At 35.5% G+C, this 21,737-nt stretch overlaps 1 protein-coding gene across 15 annotated transcripts in view; it reads right to left on the reverse strand.

The window, feature by feature from the left end:
* TSC22D1 (TSC22 domain family member 1) overlaps positions 1–21,737 on the reverse strand; it is a 125,538-nt gene that overhangs the window by 90,234 nt on the left and 13,567 nt on the right. For 5 of the 15 annotated variants that reach the window (XR_014071438.1, XM_081550870.1, XM_081550871.1 and 2 more), the window contains one exon: positions 556–702. The exons of 3 other annotated variants lie outside the window; for them this stretch is intronic. Coding sequence is in view for 6 of the 12 variants with exons in the window: in XM_081550870.1 (XP_081406996.1) it covers positions 556–702 (147 nt within the window). In the remaining 6 variants the exon portion in view is untranslated. Of the gene's footprint in view, positions 1–544; positions 716–21,737 lie in introns of all 15 variants that reach the window. 7 more of the 15 variants (XR_014071434.1, XR_014071435.1, XR_014071432.1 and 4 more) reach the window with 3 other exon arrangements.

A 21,737-nucleotide genomic window follows, 5' to 3' on the forward strand; every position in this document is an offset into this window, starting at 1 on the left:
AGCCTAGATTTGACAGTAAAACCGTAATGGTACTATCATTGCATCTTGTTAAAGATCTACCTGATATGAAGTCCTGAAGTTCAACATAGGAAAAGAGACCAAAAAGTTCTCACTAATAGGGTAGGATAACACCTGGACATCAGATGGTGTAAATTAGGAAAATTCAGATGTCCAGTTTGCCCAGAGACAAAATACAGAAACTTCTTAAATACTGGAATATAAAAGAGCACTGAGAAGTACACTAGTACCAGTAAAGGTTAAAATGGGCAAATATTTCCTTTTAAAAATTCCTGTGGACTACACAGGCATTCACCAAATCAGTGCCCCCAAATCAGCCACTGCTTTAATTATCTGGAGAGAAAATTAAATACATCTTAAGTCTCTTTTCTGAAAGGGCACTAGTTAGCATTCTTAGAAAAACAAACAGATTGCAGCCCCACTTGGTTCTTCTATGAACCCAAGGAGTAAACAACAGAATTACATGGGCAATGGAAGGACACTCCAGTCTATAAACAAACCCAAGTAAATAATGGAAAGCACCCACTTGTTTATTACCCTTTCCCAACTCTCTCCAGAAGCTGGATATTCTGCCTCCAAAGGTTCAGTGGAGAAAGTGGACCCCTGACGTCAAAAGCTCTCCGTGGTCTTGGCTGTATCTGTGGTTCTAGGATCACTCCTTGCACCTCTGGTAGGAGAGAAGCACTGAAATAGAGAGCTGAATATAGATTTAAGAAAAAACTCTTATTAAGAAATTACATTCTCTGGTCATTTGAGCTTGTAATGACTTATCCTCAGGACAAAAAGGAGCTATCTCTGGGCACACATTCTTCAGTGCCTTCTTAATTTGAATTTTAGAAGTCTTTCACCACGAATGATTAATTCCTCAGTAACTATTAAGAAGGGAACTAGCTTGGTCTAAGTCATAACACAGTGTGTGACAAACCACTCAACTTCAAGTGGAAGACCAAATACAAAAATGATAAATTAAGACTGGTAAACAAGATCATAAGTGTCTTAAAGGGACAGGCAAAGGCACTTGACCTCAGATATATTAAAGGAGGAGTCCCAATTAATTCTTCTGTCAAAGAGAAGACGATGGATTGAAAAGCAGAAATAGAATAATCAAGCACATTAACAGGAATATCACTAAACCTTGGGAATTGCCTTAAGAAGTGAAATTTGTTCTCAGTTTTTTAATTCTTCAGTAATTTAAAGAATTAATCAGACTACAGTCCCTTATTATAGCAGTATAAAAGTAAACCTGAATTTTATCAAGCTATGTCTACTGTCACTGAAAAAGATTTATTCTTCAAGCATTCATCTTTAAAAGTGGGAGGGCAGAATAGTGGACCTAGGCAATACAGACTAAAAATCCTTTTCAAACATATGATCATTTGGTTTGGGGTCAAGAAGGACCAGGAAATAATCATTAATGGCTTCAATGCAGAAATTAAAGCAGTTAAGATATACCCAAATAATAGATGATGACAAAGATACTGGAAAATAGTTCACTTTATTATAGAAATAATGTGAACAAGAGAAGGAAGTTCAAAGCACATAGTATCTGATCAAGGAAAAGCTGAAAGGAGAATAAGATAGGCAGATATATAATATTTAAAGTTAGAGGGACTGCAGGATAAATTTTAACAGTGGAAAACAGATCAATTGTATTTTGTGGTACAGAGTGATACATTCCTATTAAATTTCAGATCTTATTCTAAATAGAAAGGTGCTGTATGCTCCTGCTGTATGGAACATGGGCAGTCACTGTCTGACTTCAGGGATATGTTGTATTTGGGGATAAATTAAGAAAAAATGCTATTAAATAATTTCTCTCTCTCTCACCCCAACTGGTCATCACAAGGGTTCCTTACCTGTTAGTGGAACGAGGACTGCGCTCTCTTGTTCTCTATCAATCAACCCACAAAGGTTATAGGTTCAGCACTAAGAAGGTAGCAACCAACCAAAGTTAGTTTTAATGCCTTCACTTCCTCCTGGCTCTGCCGGCCAGTTTGGAAAAATGCCAACAGCTGAAAAGGAATGGTTATTCCATTACCTAATAACAATAAGAGTAAAAAAATTTTTTTTAAGCCTGAAGATGAAGGAATGAGGTAAAAACCCTTTGGTACCTTAGGAATATATTCAATTCTGTACAAGTGAGAAATGAAAATGGTTTGGACTTAGAAAACCTATAAATTTAACCATAAAATCTATAATTTTCAAAATTTAAAGAAATGAGAAAAGAAGTAAAGGGAAGTCAATGGGGTGAAACTGTCATCTAACAAGAGATATCACAAATAGATTAGCAAAGTATTCCACAGCTGGAATTCTTAAGGAGTGGCTCTTTAACAGATGAGAAAGGCTTAAAACTGATACATCAGAACCATCTCATTTGTTTTCAGTGGACCTATACCGTGGAAACAGGTATGACAAAAGCACTTTTAAAATTATTAAACAATCAACCTCTACCCTTTTCTAATCAACTTTCTTGACAAATTCTTTTTCATATCTAATAATATTTCAATATAAATCATGAAAATTTAAAGACTCCCAAATGAAAAGAGCTGAGTAAAACTTAACTAAGATACAGTTTAAAATATTCAGAAACTAGAAAGATATGATTTTCCAAATTTCCTAGTTTTTCTTCATTTCATAAATACTAATCAGTAGTATAGCAATATATCTGATTGAAAATACAGGCAACAAGGGAGCATTCCATTATGGAACAAAATTACTCAGTAATTTAAATTTAGAAGCCCACTTCACTTTGAAAATGAGAAACAACTCCCAAGAAATCATTATCTTGCTCAAATTAATAATGGTCTAAATTTACAGTTTCACCTTAAGTAGGAGCTCCAAATCCTTAATTTACTAGGCCCCACAGAATATATAAATTAAAAAGGCAACAAACTTAGATTTAAAAAAACCCAGTGTCCTTAGGTTAAGTTATAGAGTAAGTTAAGTAAGAGAGCTGGCTGGAGAAATAGACCCACTTATGAAATTCTCCCCAGTCAGATTACTTTCAAGATATCACTTCTCTATTTTGCCTAAAGTATGCAAAAACTTGTGGATTCAACATATTCATACTCAAAAATGAACTAAACAGATTTCCTTAAATAGGAATTATTTGAATCACTGAGGAGAACTGTATCTCCCTTGCTTCAGGAGTTAATTTATGAAGACTATGGATTGATAATCACTTACACAGAAAAATGTAAAGGCACTTTCAAAATGAGACCGTTATTCAAACAAGAAAGAATAGCCTTTGCAAGACTACTACTGATTGAGGCTCGCAGGAAAGACACAGTAGGACCTAACCGAACTCTGTTTTAATAGACAGCATTCTTCGATGTGATGTTTCAAGAGGGAAAAAAGAAATTACTCCGCTTCAGGATTTACAGTTCAACCGGTAAAGAAGAAATTCCAAAACAAAGCTAAGAAAATCAGCAATGCTGAAATGCCACACAAGAACTTAAACAAGGAGGTAGAAGGTCTATTCATCTATCATTTTAGTATTTTCCATTATTAAAGTTTAAAGATTCTTACTGAATATTACGTTACATTCAAATTGGAAACAATCTAAGTATTTTATATATAAATACCACTCTTAAGAGCTCTCCTGAAATGTACAGACTAGACTATTTGCAATATTTGTTCTCAATGCTAAATTACTAAATAAGCATATAACATTTATTAGGTCTAAGCATTTCTAATATCAACGAAAAGAGAGAAAGATTCACTGAATCATTTTTAAGCAATGAAATGGAAGGTAACACATTTCTACGAAGAATATGATTTCTATTCACTTGTGTTATAGAAGACTAATCTGAAGTCTAAATTATAAATTTATACATAATTCATAAAACAAAACATCTAAGAGTCACATGGTGGCTCAGATGGTAAAGCATCTACCTACAATGCAGGAGACCCGAGTTGGATCCCTGGGGTGGGAAGATACCCTGGAGAAGGAAATAGCAACCCACTCCAGTACTCTTGCCTGGAAAATCCCATGGACAGAGGAGCCTGGTACGCTACAGTCCACGGGGTCGCAAAGAGTCAGACACGACTGAGCAACTTCACTTTCACTCTAAACTGGAAAGGTGACACAGTAATAACTTCTTCTTATCTTTTATCATTTATTCTTACTAGTTCTAAGGCACTTCTGCAAAGAATAAGAATTTCCCACAAATCCCTTCAAATGTCCAGATCAGTCCCAACTGGCATTAAGAAGAAAATGAAAGAACATCCTTAAGAGAAGCAGTGAGTCTTTGCAACTCCAGCCCACACTTTAACACACTTTAGTTAAATAAATTCAATAAAGGTTTTATAAAAGAATGAAGCCCACTGGTCAAAACATAAAAAGTTAAGGAGAACTTTGTCAAGCAGCTGATGTCTAAAGTTAAGCTTTCTTATCCTAAAGGAAATAAAAATCATCATAAGTACTAGTTGCATGGATTCTCTTTTTTGGGGGAAGGGGGTCCATCAGCATCTAGGGTTAATTTCTACATATGATCGATCACCTGAAACTTCAAAGGTATTATCCTGAGGTGATGCAAATTTTAGCTAAATTACAAGACCCATTATAAACTTTCTAATGTTTTTTTACAGAACTTAGTATGAAAATTAGTAAGAAAACAAACTGGATATTGCCAAAACATCCAATTTCACTTTTAAATTTTAAAAAGTGAGAGATCTTGTCGAAAAAGCAAACAGACAAAGCCCAGCTTCTTAGAATTAGTTAGCCACAGTATTGTGTTGTATCTGGAGGAAAAGGCTGTATCCCCCATCCAAGTACTAACGATGCCTGACCCTGCTTAGCTTCTGAGAAGAGGTTATAGCTAAACCACAACCCTGTATATATTATCAAACGGGATACACCTTATAAATACTAAAATAAGGAAGAAAGCCTGGAAATTAAGGAACATGGAAAGCAATAACCTAACAGAGAAGAAAATATAATGAGAGTGAAAGAAATCTATTTGATTATTTTAAGAATCTAACCAAATTCCAAGATCTATCGATATACTTTTTTCTTCATCCTTTTGGAAAAGATACTAATCCCAAAATTTGGGGCTCAAGTTACTCTATTAGGTTCAAATATTAAGTATTTGTTAAAAGAGAGAAAAGCAATAGCTAATCCAATTGTGTCTTCAAGTTCTACTAGCTATAAGATAGGGAAGTAAAAAAGGTAAAAAAAAAAAAAAAAGAAAAAAGAAAACGTGCAATACATTTTTAGAGCAGTTAATGCACTATAGAATGAAAGATAAAAGGCAATCCTAAAAATATATATAAACTATAAAAAAGTCAAATTCAGAGTCAAGCTGCATTTAAAAAGGCAACTTCAGGGTCACAACAACTAAACACAGAAACATTTAATGAAAAAGGCTTCTATATTTCAAAAAAAGAAAACCTTAGTGAAATTAACTTTATGTTAAAATTAATGGAAATATGATGAGAAACAATATTGATACAGTATTAAAATATCTCCCACAAGACACTTATTATTTACACAGGAAAAAAGTAAATTAATAGTATAGAAACCTGACAGACACTTCCTTAACCAAATTAACTTTTATCACCACCAATAACAGGACAAATCAGTACCATGTACCTCCTGATACAATGTACTGATAAGGATATAACATCACTTCAGTGGAATCTTTTCCAAAAATGTTTAATTTTCAATCTGATTATGAAAGAACATCCGACACACAAGTTAAAGAATAGTCTAACTAGCTAGTACTCTTCAAAAATGTCACGGTTACAAAAGGCAAAGAGAATGAAGAACCAGCCCAGACTGAAGAAGACTAAATAGAATGACAATTAAATACACTGTGAAATTCTAGATAGGATCCTGGACCAAAACAAGGTCATTTAATGGACTATGATCAAAATGCAAATAAACTTACAGATGGTTAGTATTAATATTAACTCCTGATTTCTACATTTGTTCCACAAATATTAGCAAAAGCTGGGTGAATTCTATGTACTATTTCTGCAACTTTTGGTAGACCTAAGTTTGTTTTAAAATAAAATTAAAAATATAAAATAAAACAAAAGGTTCTGAATAATTTGACATAAAGTGCACTCCAATCTTTCTTTAAAAACTAACTCTAGTAGAAATAACAGCATTATGTTCTGTACTAACATCAGAAAACTAATCAGATGGTGATAGTCTTGCTTATGCTTTTTAATTTTTTTGATAAATAGTTCTATACACAGAACTCTGATTTGGAAGAAATCAGAGATAAAAAAATCTTCTCTTCTACAAACAGAGAAACTGAATTGCTGCTGCTGCTGCTAAGTCGCTTCAGTCGTGTCCGACTCTGTGCGACCCCATAGACGACCCCATAGACGGCAGCCCATCAGGCTCCGCCGTCCCTGGGATTCTCCAGGCAAGAATACTGGAGTGGGTTGCCATTTCCTTCCCCAGTGCATGAAAGGGAAAAGTGAAAGTGAAGTCACTCAGTCGTGTCCGACTCTTAGCGACCCCATGGACTGTAGCCTACCAGGCTCCTCCATCCATGGGATTTTCCAGGCAAGAGTACTGGAGTGGGGTGCCATTGCCTTCTCCGAGAAACTGAATTATGTTTATGTTAAACTAGCATGGAAATGAACTTTGGACTAAAGCAAGCATACAGGAGTAATTGGCTAAAAAACAAAGTCTTCAGATTTTAAATTACCATGTGTGAATTTTTATTCCTGCATAATAAAAAATGCAAGGAACGAAAATTAGTGCTCATTTTCTTAAAAATTTCCATAAGAAAGTATAGTGCCATAAATATCCCTCTTACAATTTTTTTCCTAAAAATCAAATTATAAAATTCTCAATTAATAAACCTTCACTTAAAAAATCAGTTACAAGTAAATATTCATAACCTGTTTATTTTTTTTTAACACAGAGAGCTTAGTATATAGCAATATAGTACAAATTTTATATATATGGCCTCACTTGACCTCACAACTCAATGACATACAATACAATCATCACAAGATTACTGAGAATAAACTAAGGCAAAAGCAGTAAAGTTAACTCATCTAAGATCACAAATCTAGTAAGTTGTAGACCAGGAAACAGAAAACCAATTTGTCTCCAAGATCCTGAGTTTTAACTAATTTTATACTTTTCCAAATTATATTATTTTGATTAGCAATATTTGTTTTTAAAATACTTATAATGTGATAAAATGGTAGAATAAATGCTTTAAGTAGAACTGAAATTTTCTCCTTCTATTTGTTTTGCCATTTCTACCAACCCAGGCAAGTCTGGCAAGGCAAAAAGACTTAGAAATAAAGTATAGCAAAACTCAGTATCAGCACCATAAATAACCTAGGAACAGATGTTTCTACAGAACGTGAAAGGCCTATATCTAAAAGTCTGTTGAAATGATAATTCGAAATTCTTCTCATCTTGAAAGGATCTCCAAAAAAGCAAGATGCAGAATTTTAATTTCTAGTTTACATGTCACATGTATCTATTAACCTGCCTAACAAATATATAGGACAGTCTCTTAAATGTATAAAAATCTCATAAAAAGTTCAATGAGTTCAATTATCTTAATGTACTTAAAACATTATATTTAAGTCATTAAATATAAACATTAAATTAATAAACATATTAATTTAAGTCATCACCTCTGTTATGAGCAGTGTAAGAATAATGATCTGGCAGTAACAATTGGATTTTATTCTCCATTAATTCAGAGCTCAATTCTGCTACTTAGAGAACAGTCTTTAGTTTCTTAGCATATATAATATTTTTCATGGCTGTTGTAGCTGTCCTAAATTTTAATGTATTCTTTAAATTATTTACAGATGGCTTACACTATTTCTACTCAAATTCTTCTGTATATAAAAACAAGATCAAAGGAAGGTCATTCCCTTCCTCATTCCAATGAAATCTAATAAAAATCAATATAATATCTCATTGTGAGTATGATATGAGAAGCACTCAGTAGTTTATACAAGAACAAGATGCTTTCAGATTCCTTATCAACAAAGCAATGAAGGTTTTTTAAAAGACTGGAGAATTATTTAATTATAAATAACACCTTTAATCTACTCTAGTCTTATATAACTTGTCTGGCCATTGAGCCTGCAGTGACAAAAAGAAGTCACAGATGGCATCCTGAACTTCAGGGCTCATGTCAGTCAGTAAACCATCAGAAATTAAGAAAGCCCAAGTTTGCCAAATACTCATGAGATATTTAACACCTACACAGTAATGAAACAACAAACCAGAAAAATAAAGAACACCCAACCTGATATGCTATACTAAATTTACATTCTGGAAAAAAAAAAAAAAAACATTAATCCTGATATTTTACCAACCATTTACAGCTTTCACAGACAATCCTACTTTCCAAACATTTTGGAAATAAGATTTATAGTCACAATCCAGGTCGTGAAAATGAAAATACTGCCAAAAAGAAAATGGTGAAATGGTATGAAAGGAAAAGAACATCATCACCATCAAATCAACTTTAGAAATATGATTTGACATAAAAAGAGATACATGAAGTTTAGTTAATACTATGTGGGCTATCCATACAACTTTCTAAAGGCCATCATAGATCTTGGATTAAGGCCTTGTAAGTGCCACAATTACCAGAACTCAAGTTTTCAATTTAGTCAGTGAGAAAACAACAAATGTGGATATAACTTCTTCAAGAAATAAAATTCTTGTATACTCCTTCACATGTTTAAATAAGGCACTTCTTTAAGTTTTATTCAGAATACCAGATGATAGTGTTTGAGTTGGAAAATCTTTTTCCATTCTTCCTTCAAAACTTGAATCAAATCTCTGATAAATACAGCTAGTACTCGAAAAATTTTGACTTCCTGCTGTTTTATGGTGATCTATCATCAAAGTTATTCCCAAAAAAGCCAGAAATACCTTAATCTACCAATACATCTTCAGGAACATCTCCAATATCCATTTTTTTCACCTCTTTTATAAATCTTTTAGTCGCCAAAAGACTTCCATTATTCTCAGAATTTGACATCCTTTTTGGTACCACTTTCTTATTCCATTGCTGAAATAAATGTTTAACACATGAAATAGATAAAACGGGAGTGCAAATGTTTAATTGGGTCCTTTACTTTGTTAGCAATGTCAAGTTTTAACTCTAAAACATAAGAAAAACAAAGGAAAGTAAGTAAAATGTCCTATGTTTTACTAACTGAAGCACAGAACAAATTCTGATTAGCATCCCTATCTCTGAGTTTATGGAGTTAACTACTTCTTTCTCTCCTATTTACAGATTTCCCCTAGGAATATGCTAACTCATATGAGGCCCATCCCTAAGGTCTGCAAACCATTTACAATGACAGGGCCAATTAAATGAGGCTGCAAATATGTCAGTGCTGTACTTCTCACAATATGTTCTTAAACTTCTGCCAGATGGTATATATACTTGGTATATACTTTCACATGACAACAATTATACTTTTATTTCTAATATAAATCAAATACTTAAGAGAAAACAGGGTGGTATAGCAGAAAAAGAACCGCTCACATAGAATAATAAATGAAGGGACGGGATGCACTTGAAGCCTGCCATCACTTAGCTATACGACCCAGAATATTCCTCACATGTAAAATGAAACAGATCAATATTTCCCAAAGTATGTTCCAAAACACACTGGGTCTACAAGACACTAATAGGTGCTATACGTTCAAATGAGTTGGAGTCAAGAAATAAAACTGTCTTCCTTCTGCACAATTTCTCAGTCTTCAATAAATTAAAATACAATGTCAGTCTCCAAGATGTATATAACAAAAAGCATTCTCCTCCAAATTCCAGGGCTCTAAAACATTTTTCTTTTTACTTGAAGAACCAGCATTCCCAAAACATTAGTTTTGAAACTTTTAAACTAGATTTCAAAATCCAGTTCAATGCATCTCTGAAACTTAGAACCAGGTACTGACTCACTATTTTATTTAAAATAAACTGATTAATTCCATTCATTCTAAGCAGATAAGTCTTCAGTTCCATATGGGACTGAGTATGGAACAGATGGTCTTCAGGGCATTACGCCTGTCTAAAACAATCTTTACAGCGAAAAAGTTTCAGAACCATTTGATTAGGGAAATGATTTCATTTTGGAGTATCAACGATCTGCTACATGACACTACATTCCTTCTACATATTCCCTGCCCCCATTAAGAAAGAGGGAAGTATGCTTTTAACAACTTTTATTTCCATGAGTTCCAGAATTCTGAAGCACTTCTCCAATAGTCAAGCTACAGTCCAAGCATCCTGGGATTCAGCAGAAGAATTAATCACGATGCTTTCATTATATGTAATAAATTCACTTTTCTCTTATGTATCTGGAATGGTGATACTAGATATACATCGTTCTTAAGAGAATTGAGAAGGTATTCACTCCTCCTGCATGCCTTAATTCTCTAATGGAGCTCCAGGTGAGAAAGGCTACCACCAAAAATGTCACAAAGGTGAGGCATCACTTGTTTCTAAGGCTGTAATATGGAGAAAGTCTCTAAACACTTAGAAAAGTTTGTAATTTCAATTTATAGTGGGTAAGAAAGGAATCATTATTATTTGGCACAGTAAGAGCAGCAGCTCTTACCAAAGAAGTGAACTTGCTGCACTACATTATCTCCTTTAATCCTCCCATTAACAGTGCAAGGGTAGCTAGTACTCCCATTTAACAGGTAAAGAAATTGGGCTTACAGGTACATTTACAAAGGTCAGACAATGAAGAGATAGCATAAACAAGATTAGACACCTGATCTGAGGCCAAGGCTAATGCTCATTAAACTCCACCTCATTATGCTCCATGCTCATTAGTCTACAGCCTAGATTAATCAACCTGTGTGAACAGAAAAGCTGTCATGTACATAACACACAGAATAACTAAGCATAATTTAACGTGGAATAATTCAGAAGACGTACAAGATTTTAGGATATTTCTTCAGGGTACAAGACAAAACTCTTTTAAGACCAAAATCATGTCTTTTTCCCTTCACATCCTTAGTATGTTTGCTCAGTGTGAACTATGTGTATAACAAGCATTTAATAAATATTCCTTAAATAAATAAATCATCACAAATATCAAGAAAGAACAGAAAGATGATAAATATAAAAAGCCTTTTGGGCAAACAATTGCTTAAATTGCTCAGAAAATTTTTCTAAAATACTTTATACAGCTAAAAACTATCACCAGATCCTCCTCTTTCCTGACCATCCCTTTTACTGGCCTTTCTGTTTTCCCCCCCCTTTTCATATTTTGAACCTCTAACGCAACCATTCATATTAATTGCATTTGTATTAATTGCATTTAAGCCACGTATTCATAGCACAACCAGGTTTTTGTTAAGCTGATGTGTTCACTTTTTTTTTTTTTGCATATGGATCAATTTCTTAATAAGCTAACTGAAGCTACTGGCAGATTCTCATGAGCTAAGAGTCTGAATGTAACTAGAGACACACCTAAACTTTTATATAAAGAAAAAACAAAGTGAGTCTGTTAGCCTACCCATTTCAGAAGGGTAACCTCACTGATAATTTTCTCTTTTTCAATGTGATTGCCTCAAGGATTGGGAAGAGTGGCAAATTTAGGCTCTTGAAAGCATATCAATAAGCAAAATGTCTAGAAATGCAATCAAGTGTATAAGATGTGAAAATTACTGACTTTTAGCAGCTTTGGCTATTTCATATTACCAAAGTGAATTTATGGAACATGTGAATAAGATTTGTACTATGTTACTATTAAATGATAAATTACTACTATATCCTTTAAGATATATCTTTACTGTTAACTATGATTTTAAAAAATTCCAATTGTTTTCTATAGTTCCACTGTTTATAAGTGAATCAGGAAAATATAAAACTTAAGGAAAGCAGCTTTACTATAAGACCTTCGAATTAAAAGAATAACTAATGCAATTGTCTAAGATTTAAAAATAATACTCTACTAGGTTAATGAGCAAAAAAGACTAGGTAAATCTTGTTTTTCAACTTAATATAAAAATGTTCATGTAAATTAGTAATTTTTTATTCCAATAATAATCATGCAATGTGAACACAAGCTGTCACTGTACAAAATTAAAGATCTGAGTCACAATGTACTATTATGATTGAATTGATTAAAGAGAGTTTTCTATTTTGAAAAGTACTGTAATTTGACCACGTGAAACAAACAAAAAATAACCCGAAGTATCAAGAGCTTATAAGCTTGTATTTAAAGCTCACTGAGATCAAGGCTACCAATCTGATCTATTAAAATGTTTGTCATAAAACTATATCAGTTTATTTTTCAGAAACTGGATTCCACTTAAGCAGATTTTCTAATTAAAGGCTTATTCTTTAGCAAAAGCTTGAAAAACTTAAAATAATTTTGAGTAGAAAATGCGTTCAAATGTATTAAGAAAAAAAGAACGAAATTAAGATTGAGAGGACCATCATTTGGAACACCAGTCACTGTACCTCTCTATAATGAAGAACCAACAAGAAGTGTGTAGGGCCAAAGAGCTCCATACTTAGGCTAAAGAGTGCTTTTTTTGTGGCCTGCATTTGTGCTTTTTTTCAAATTTTAAACTTTTTATTAGTGAAAGTGAAGTCACTCAATCTGTCCAACTCTTTGCAACCCATAAACTGTAGCCCACCAGGCTCCTCTGTCCATGGGATTCTTCAGGCAAGGATACTGGAGTGGGTTGCTATTTCCTTCTCCAGGGGATCTTCCCAACCCAGGGATCGAACTGCACTCGCTGCAGGCAGACTCTCTATCATCTAAGCCACCAGGGAAGCCCTTTTATTGGTATAGCTAGTTAACAATGTTGTGGTGGTTTCCGGTGAACAGCAAAGGGATTCAGCCATACATATACACGTATCCATTCTCTTTCAAACACCCCTCCCATCCAGGCTGGCACATCACATTGAGTAGAGTTCCATGTGCTATACAATAGGTCCTTGTTGGTTATCCATTTTAAATACAGCAGTGTGTACACAACCTTCCCAAACTCCCTAACTATCTCTTCCCCCAGGCAATAAGCTCCTTTTCTAAGTCTGAGTCTCTTTCTGTTTTGTAAATAAGTTCATTTGTATCAATTCTTTTTAGATTCCATGTATAAGGGATGTCATATGATATTTCTTCTTCTCTGACTTACTTCACTCATTATGACACTCTCTAGGTCCAAAGTAGTATCAAGTATCAATACTACTGGCCCTCCCCATCTGTGGATCCCGCATCCTTGGATTCAACCAACCAGAGAATGGCTGAATCCACGGACGTGGAACCCACAAATACAGAGAGCCAGAGTGGTACAAGCTCTGGAATCAAATCACCTAATGGAATACTAGCTCCATCGCTTAGCAGGTACGTGATCAACTTCCTTGACAATATTTTACCTGTAGTAGTATGTCAGCCAATAATATAGTGAAAGAAATTTTAGAATCATCCGTCATACAATCCTCAGATCCCCTATGAATTTATCATCAACCTTCTACAAATTTACCAAAAAAAAAAAGTTAAAGAAGTTGCTACTTCAAATATTATTTACCCTCAGTAAATATTAAATATACTTGTTTCTGGGGCTTCCTAGGTGGTTCTAGTGCTAATGCTCCCACCTGCCGATGCCAGAGACATGAGACATGGGTTTGATCCCCGGGTGGGGAGATCCCCTGGAGAGGGAAATGGCAACCCACTGCAGTAATTCTTGCCTAGAGAATCCCGTGGACAGAGGAGCCTGGCAGGCTACAGTCCACAGGGTCGCCGAGTTGGACAAGACTGAAGCAACTGAGCACACACACAAGTATGCTTGTTCCTGAAACGACTGGGATGAGGGGATATACGTATACTTATGGCTCATTCACACTGCTGTACGGCAGAAACCAACACAACCTAGTAAAGCAATATCCTCCATTAAAAACAAATGTCAAAAAAGGACTGGGATGCAGTTTAATATTTGGTTTACTACTATGGGATTCAAGAATGGGGGCAGAAAACTAGTTAAGATACCTAGCTTGGACTCACCCTACTCCTTCTCATTCTAGATCTACCCTTCCTCCCTGGAATCTCAAAACAGGTAAATTCCTAATAAGATATATATCCAATTGTACAAACATAAATCCTGATGTCACATCAGAGAATAACTGGTAAATAATGTTTGGTAGATCCCGAAAGAAGAAAATAACACAATGAAAATGAAGAACAGCTTAGGTGAAATCCCTTTTTTCAAGATTGTATAATATGATGGAATATCCACCAAAGACAAAAGATAAGGCTCCGTGCTTGACTCTGGAAGAGAAGTTAAGATCAACTGTAAGTGATCAAGCCTTTTAAAACAGGACAAGGAAAGACTCAGACATGTGATGGCTCATTAGCACCTGATCAGCAGACAGCACTGGAGCCAAAACCAGAGATTTACTCAATTCACCTCATCACCTTGCACCCCAAACAATACAGTTGAAGAAACAAATATCAAGCAAAAAAGGTTAACTACAAAGTAGCATTTTTTCCAAAATAAATTTAAGAAGTTTCATTGAATCAGTTCACTGAATCAGTTCCGTTCAGTCACTCAGTTGTGTCTGACTCTTTGTGACCCCATGGACTGCAGCACGCCAGGCTTCCCTGTCCCTCACCAACTCCTGGAGCTTACTCAAACTCATGTCCATTGAGTCAGTGATGCCATCCAATCATCTGAACCTCTGCTGTCCCCTTCTCCTCCCGCCTTCAATCTTTCCAAGCATCAGGGTCTTTTCCAAACAGTCCGTTCTTCGCATCAGGTGGCCAAAGTATTGGGAGTTTCAGATTGAGCATCAGTCCTTCCAATACCATCTCTCAAAAGTAAATTTTAAAACAGGAGAGTATTTCCCTCAATAAAGAATCCTAGTCATTGTTGAAAATATCACAACAAAAAGGATACAATGAAGAAAACAAAACTACATTAAAAGCATAAGCAAATACTTCCTTATAAAAGAAAGTGGCTAGAGTATCCATTTCTAAAAAAGAGATTTAAAACATCTAAAATGAGAAATCAGCTTTGATACAATTATTTGATTCACTGCATTGAAAAGATAATAAACATATTTCAAAGAAAAAACTGAGGGGGGAATATTATAACAAAATATCCAAAGAAGTAGGTTTGGATACCTTAAACTGATAGGTAACTGACATGTCATTTATTCATCAGTAACTGACATGCCGTTTATTCATCAATAATTTCACTAATATAAATATAAAATTATATAAAAATATATACAGTATATAATATATATTTTATAAAATTAATATAAAATATAAAAATCATTGATAATTACTTAAATCTTAGCATGTATTAGGGACTTTTTAGTACTGAAAATATTCTCTGCAATATCTGTCTGTAGAGGCCTAACATTTACTTATAACACATTATGCATTTCTTACAGAAGACTCTTACTAGGAAAATGTGAAGCACTTTCACATTATGTATTTCTTACAGAAGACTCTTACTAGGAAAATGTGAAGCACTTTCCTTATTTGAGAATGGGGAAAAAAGCAACACAGAGCAGTACATGAATTAGTCCATGGTTAAATGATACAATGGTGGCAGATGCAACTAAGAATACCATCTCTTTATACTTATCCATAGCTCAGTAATTAACACCATTTGGAATTTATTCAGGTTCATGCTTCCTTAAAATAATATACAAAACATAACCTAACTTTCAACTAGTGAACATTCAATATCGTATCAAATTTCTTTGGGGTTTTCTTAAAATTTCCAACTCCGACTTTGCTGTCAGGTTATGTATGAACTGCTACTTTCTTACTGTCATCCTACATGCCTAAGAATCCCATTTTCCCCTTCCCCTCCCTTCATCTCCTTTAAGATGATACAGCTAGTAAAAGTCCAAAAAAGGACCTAGTAAAAGTCCAAAAAAGGACCCGAGATACTATGCAAAAAGAGGAAACAAACAAAACAAAAAACCCCACATAGCTTTATTTTGTGATGGCAATTTCAAGCAGTTTCGGAAGCCAGAGCTGTGTTCTGAAGGGTTAAGTTACTCACTCTGGGTCCTTACCTTCTTAGCTTTCCTAATGAGGCCAAGGTCACTGGTTCAAACCATTATCTCAGATTGCAACCACAAAGAGAATGTGCCTCCATCTTCACCAGTGATGGAAAGGGAATTACTGAACTTCTCATACCCCATTAAGAAAGGAAGCAACAAGACATCCAAAGTAAGAATGTGTTTCCTAAAACACAGCACTGATCAGGCCACTACACAAATCCAAGAAGGGCCCTCCATTCCAAGTCCAGTTAAGTCCAAACTTGACAATCCTGCCTTTAAGGCTTTTCAAAGTTAGCCTCATCTGCCATGTTCTTGTATACAGACACCATCTCCTAACAACTTAGACTATGTCCTCTGTTCTTTTCTATAAACACTCTCCATACCTTGAATGTTTTTGAGATGTTTTCTCTGCTAATGTGACTTATATTACAATCCACATAGCTATCAAACTTCTCTCAAAAGCATGTGATCTTTACCTTCTATCTCTCACCACTGCTTTAATAGTATCTCTCATGATACACCATATTCTACCTTGTCATACTTTTTCCCATTTACTGGCTTTCTATCTCAAGTCATTCCCTAAAATGTTTCCAGAAGCTTGCAAAAATAGATGTAAATATTACAAGATAAAATAAATTATCAATAAGTGAAAAAACTGACACAAAGGACCAAAAATAGGAGAAGAGTAATATATACTCAATCTGCTACCTGTTATCTCTTCCTTTCGTGTGTGTGTGTGTGTGTGTGTGTGTATGTGTGTGTGTGTGTACTTACTCTTAAATTCAGCTGCAGGCTTTCCTTAAGGATATAAATAGTGCTGTTATCTCTTCCTTTCGTGTGTGTGTGTGTGTGTGTGTGTGTGTGTGTACTTACTCTTAAATTCAGCTGCAGGCTCTCCTTAAGGATATAAATAGTGCTATGTATATACACAGTAAATAAATTACATCCTTTCAAATATCCAGAAGATTCTGTAATCTAAGGACAATTTCAAAGCATCCTTTTAAAAAAGCATATTCCTTTGTATGTGTACCCACACGTATATGCGTATATTCTCAAATTTTTGAAATGGCAAACAAAAATGAAAAAGGCACCAACATATAAAGGAATAAGTTTTGTGGCACTTTAGATGTCAATAAAATAATCAAATTACATTCACTGTCAATGATAGCCTTAATGTTTTTCTCATTTTAAATAAATCTATACCATTTCCTTTTTGGTAGAGACCTAGGAGTGCTCAGGGGATAGGAAGAAATAATTCCATCTCTTTCCAGTGCCTGGAAGAAACTGGCAATGGACTCTGGTTAGTACGCAAAGAAAGCCTATGATCAATAATGTAAAGAACCCAACCTAAATATTTAGTTCACAGTTACTTGGATTTCCTTTCACTACTAAATATATTTAGGACACATTTGCTTTGGATTACAGACACAGATAAAACCTATGGAGACATTAAACTGCCAAAATCGTACCTGAAGGTTAGAACCACTTATCCTTCAGACCTTTAAAACTGCAGCTATAAATCAATAACTTTTCTGGAAAATCAGGCTTGTCTTTTTCCTTTTTAACGAAAGAGAAATGAAACATTGCTTTGAGGGAGGAGAAGCTAGAAAAGTGAATACAGTATTTTTATAACTTTGGAAATTTGCTAACCAAAGGGTTCCTGTACTGAATCATCTTACAATGAAAACCACAATCCCCCCAATTTCCTCCATTCATTAAATAATAATAGAAAGACATAACTTCCTAACTTGTCCTTCCTATTCCAAGTATATCCCCACTCCAATCCAAATTACAAATTCCTTTTATACTAATTTTCCTTGAACATCAGTTAACAAGTGTTGAGGGCAAAATCACTCCCTAATTTAATCTTCAGTCACTTCCTATCACCACCTTAGACATCTATTAAGACCAACTGTTGCCTAACTGGTTCCCAGAATATTTTCCTTATTTCCTGCCATTTTTATTAACATTCTCCTGCCTGAAACATTCTCCTTCAACTGAAGATTTCTGAAAAGTCAGTTCAAACAACAATTGCTTTCCTAACCTACCAAAGGTCAATTATATACTCTGAATGCAGTATCTTTTGCCAGCTTGGAGGCTGGCATTCCAGTTATAGCCTAAGAAACATTTTGTAGCATTGTGTCAGGACTTCACATAGCCTCTCTGAACTTGTTCCTCTACCTATATGCCAAAAGCTGAATGTGATCAAGATTTCCAGCTCAAAATTTCTGATTCTTTTGATTTCATATTTCATTCTATTTAAAACTGTTATTTCCGTTCAGTTCAGTTCAATCAGTTGTGTCTGACTCGCGACCCCATGGACTGCAGCACACCAGGCCTCCCTGTCCATCACCAACTCCTGGAGCTTACTCAAAACTCATGGTCTCTCGAGTCTATGATGCTATCCAACCATCCCATCCTCTGTCGTCCCCTTCTCCTCCTGCCTACAATCCTTCCCAGCATCAGGGTCTTTTCCAATGAGTCAGTTCTTCACATCAGGTGGCCAAAGTATTGGAGTTTCAGCTTCAGCATCAGTCCTTCCAATGAATATTCAAGACAGATTTCCTCTAGGATGGACTGGTTGGATCTCCTTGCAGTCCAAGGGACTCTCAAGAGTCTTCTCCAACACCACAGTTCAAAGGCATCAATTTTTTGGCACTCAGCTTTCTTTATAGTCCAACTCTCACATCCATACATGACTACTGGAAAAACCATAGCTTTGACTAGACAGACCTTTGTTGGCAAAATAATGTCTCTGCTTTTTAATATGCTATCTAGGTTCGTCATAGCTTTCCTTCCAAGGAGCAAGTGTTTTTAATTTCATGGCTGCAGTCACCATCTGCAGTGATTTTGGAGTCCAAAAAAATAAAGTCTCTCACTGTTTCCATTGTTTCCCCATCTATTTGCCATAGAGTGATGGGACCGGATGCCATGATCTTAGTTTTTTGAATGCTGAGTTTTAAGCCAGCTTTTTCACTCTCTCTCACTTTCATCAAGAGGCTCTTAAGTTCCTCTTCACTTTCTGCCAAAAGGATGGTATCATCTGCGTATCTGAGGTTATTTCTCCTAGCAATCTTGACTCCAGCTTGTGCTTCACCCAGCCCTGCATTTTACATGATGTAATCTACACAGAAGTTAAATAAGCAGGGTGACAATATACAGCCTTGTAGTACTCCATTCCCAATTTGGAGCCAGTCTGTTGTTCCATGTCTGGTTCTAACTGTTGCTTCTTGACCTGCATACAGGTTTCCCAGGAGGCAGGTAAGGTGGTCTGGTATTCCCATCTCTTGAAGAACTTTCCACAGTTTGTTGTGATCTACACAGTCAAAGGCTTTGGTGTAATCAATAAAGCAGAAGTAGATGTTTTTCTGGAATTCTCTTGCTTTTTTGATGATCCAACAGATGCTGGCAATTTGATCTCTGGTTCCTCTTCCTTTTCTAAATCCAGCTTGAACATCTGGAAGTTCATGGTTCACGTACTACTGAAGCCTGGCTTGGAGAATTTTGAGCATTACTTTGCTAGCGTGTGAGATGAGTGCAATTGTGCAGTAGTTTGAACATTCTTTGGCATTGCCCTTCTTTGGGATTGAAATGGAAACTGACCCCATGTATAATTTCCCCATGTATATGTAGCATACGCTGCTTGAGAACAAGAAAAGATGTAATCTACATCTTTGCCTACAAGATTACATCTTTGCCTACACCATTACTAGATATAATGATTTACACCTAGTGTGTGTTTAGTCACTCAGTCGAGTCCATCTCTTTGCGACCCCATGGACTGCAGCCCACCAGGCTCCCTCTGTCCGTGGGATTCTCCAGGCAAAAATACTGCAATGGGTAGCCATTCCCTTCTCCAGGGGATCTTCCCAACCCAGGGATCAAACCTGGATTTCCTGCATTGCAGGCAGATTCTTTACCGTCCAAGCCACCAGGGAAACCCTTATACCGAGTACCTACTCAATAAATATAGCCATCTGGTAGCCAGTAAGGGGGAAACCATTTACTATAACAGGTACAGTAACATATCTGAGAAGAACTGAGCCTTACTCCTATCTATCAAAACAGCTATACAATCATGATAACAGGATAGCGAAGTATTTGGCAGTAATTATATGGCTTTCCTGGACAATTGTGGGGATGTGTTTCTGCCACATGTCTGCACTCACGTATTCAACAAATATTTCAGAACACATGATGAGCCAGGTTCTACTGTAGAGCAGTAGAAATACAGAGGTAAAAACAGATGGGTAACATCTTTGCTCTCAAGGTGCTCACATTCTAGGGCACAACCACAGGAGTAGCAGCCCCACCCAAACTTCCAAGATCAAAAGGAGTACCTGCGGCTGTGAGGAAATAAGGAGTATCTACAGTTCTCAGTGCCTTCCTCTGCATGTAAGCTGACTGAGGAAACAACAACCAGAACACCTTGGTTTTGATCATATGCTACACAGACAGTGGAGCACATAAGTCATTAAGAGCACCAACTCCAGACTCAGTCTGACTGGAGCTAGGTCCCAGCTCCCACTTACTAGCCAGGTGACCTTGATTAAATTATTTAATCATTCTATCCCTCAATTTCCTTATCTGCAAAATGTGGGTAAAGGTTGTTCTGAGAATTCACAAGTTGATAACATGGAAAGTGCTTAGAATTTGCATAAAACAAGTACAATAATTTTTGCCTACTCCTACTATGACTATTACTACTACTACTATTATTAAATTGTTGCAATCTGTCCATGAACAAGCTAAAAACATCATATATGATACATGGTAGGAACTCAGTATTTTATTACTTACTGAAGGAATAAATGAACCCAATATTCAGTGTCTTCTTCTGTGAAAACTGAACAACTTTAAGACTGCTATGACTCAAGAGCACATAATCTATCTCAAATGGTTTTATTAAACCCTTGCCCCACAAAAATAATACAAGAGTAAGGTTTTATTACTATCACCACTAGAAATATATCATACCCATATAATAGCAAAAATGTAATGCTAGATATTATTTCAACTGTATGTCTATATGTTGTTTGACTAACTAGTCAATATGCAGCTTGTTGACGTGGAGCTATATACTAACCCTAATAACCAAAGAAATTAGGTAACTAGGAGAGCTGAGAATGAAGTCTCATCAACAGTGAGCAATTTTATAATCAATCCATCCATCTACAATTACTCAAAAAAAGAATACTCAGACACGTACACTGAGTACCAGGAGCTCCTCGTCTAGGTAGTGAACCAGTATTATAAAAATAATCTGGGTTGCCTGGAAAAATAAGATGCTATCACATCTATCTTATCCCCAGGAAGCTCAGAGTACCCTTTAGTCTATGGCTCCATGGATGAGAAAAGGCAATTCCATTCACCACGATCTAATCCTTAATAAAATCAAGCCACAGTCAATCTTCTCCCCAGTCAACACAAATACAGTTTTAAGCCACGCAGCCAGGTTTAACACTGGTATGTCCACAAAAGGATATGGAAACCTTTAAAGACTCTCAGAACTAGCCTCTGATGACCACTGAACTACAACAGATTCTGTATTTTCCCTTCTGTTTTTAATAACCCCAACCTTAAAAGGCCTCATCTCTTAACTCTTTTTTACTCCCATTTAATATCCATATATAATCAATTAAATTTATTGCTAATTCTAATCATTGCCACATTTTTTTCATGGTTCTTCGCCCTTAACAGAAACCATAACTTACTAGTTTA

This window comes from Giraffa tippelskirchi, chromosome 12 (assembly GCF_054371585.1).
Source record: "Giraffa tippelskirchi isolate mGirTip1 chromosome 12, T2T-mGirTip1v1.2.pri, whole genome shotgun sequence".
Lineage (NCBI taxonomy): Eukaryota > Metazoa > Chordata > Mammalia > Artiodactyla > Giraffidae > Giraffa > Giraffa tippelskirchi.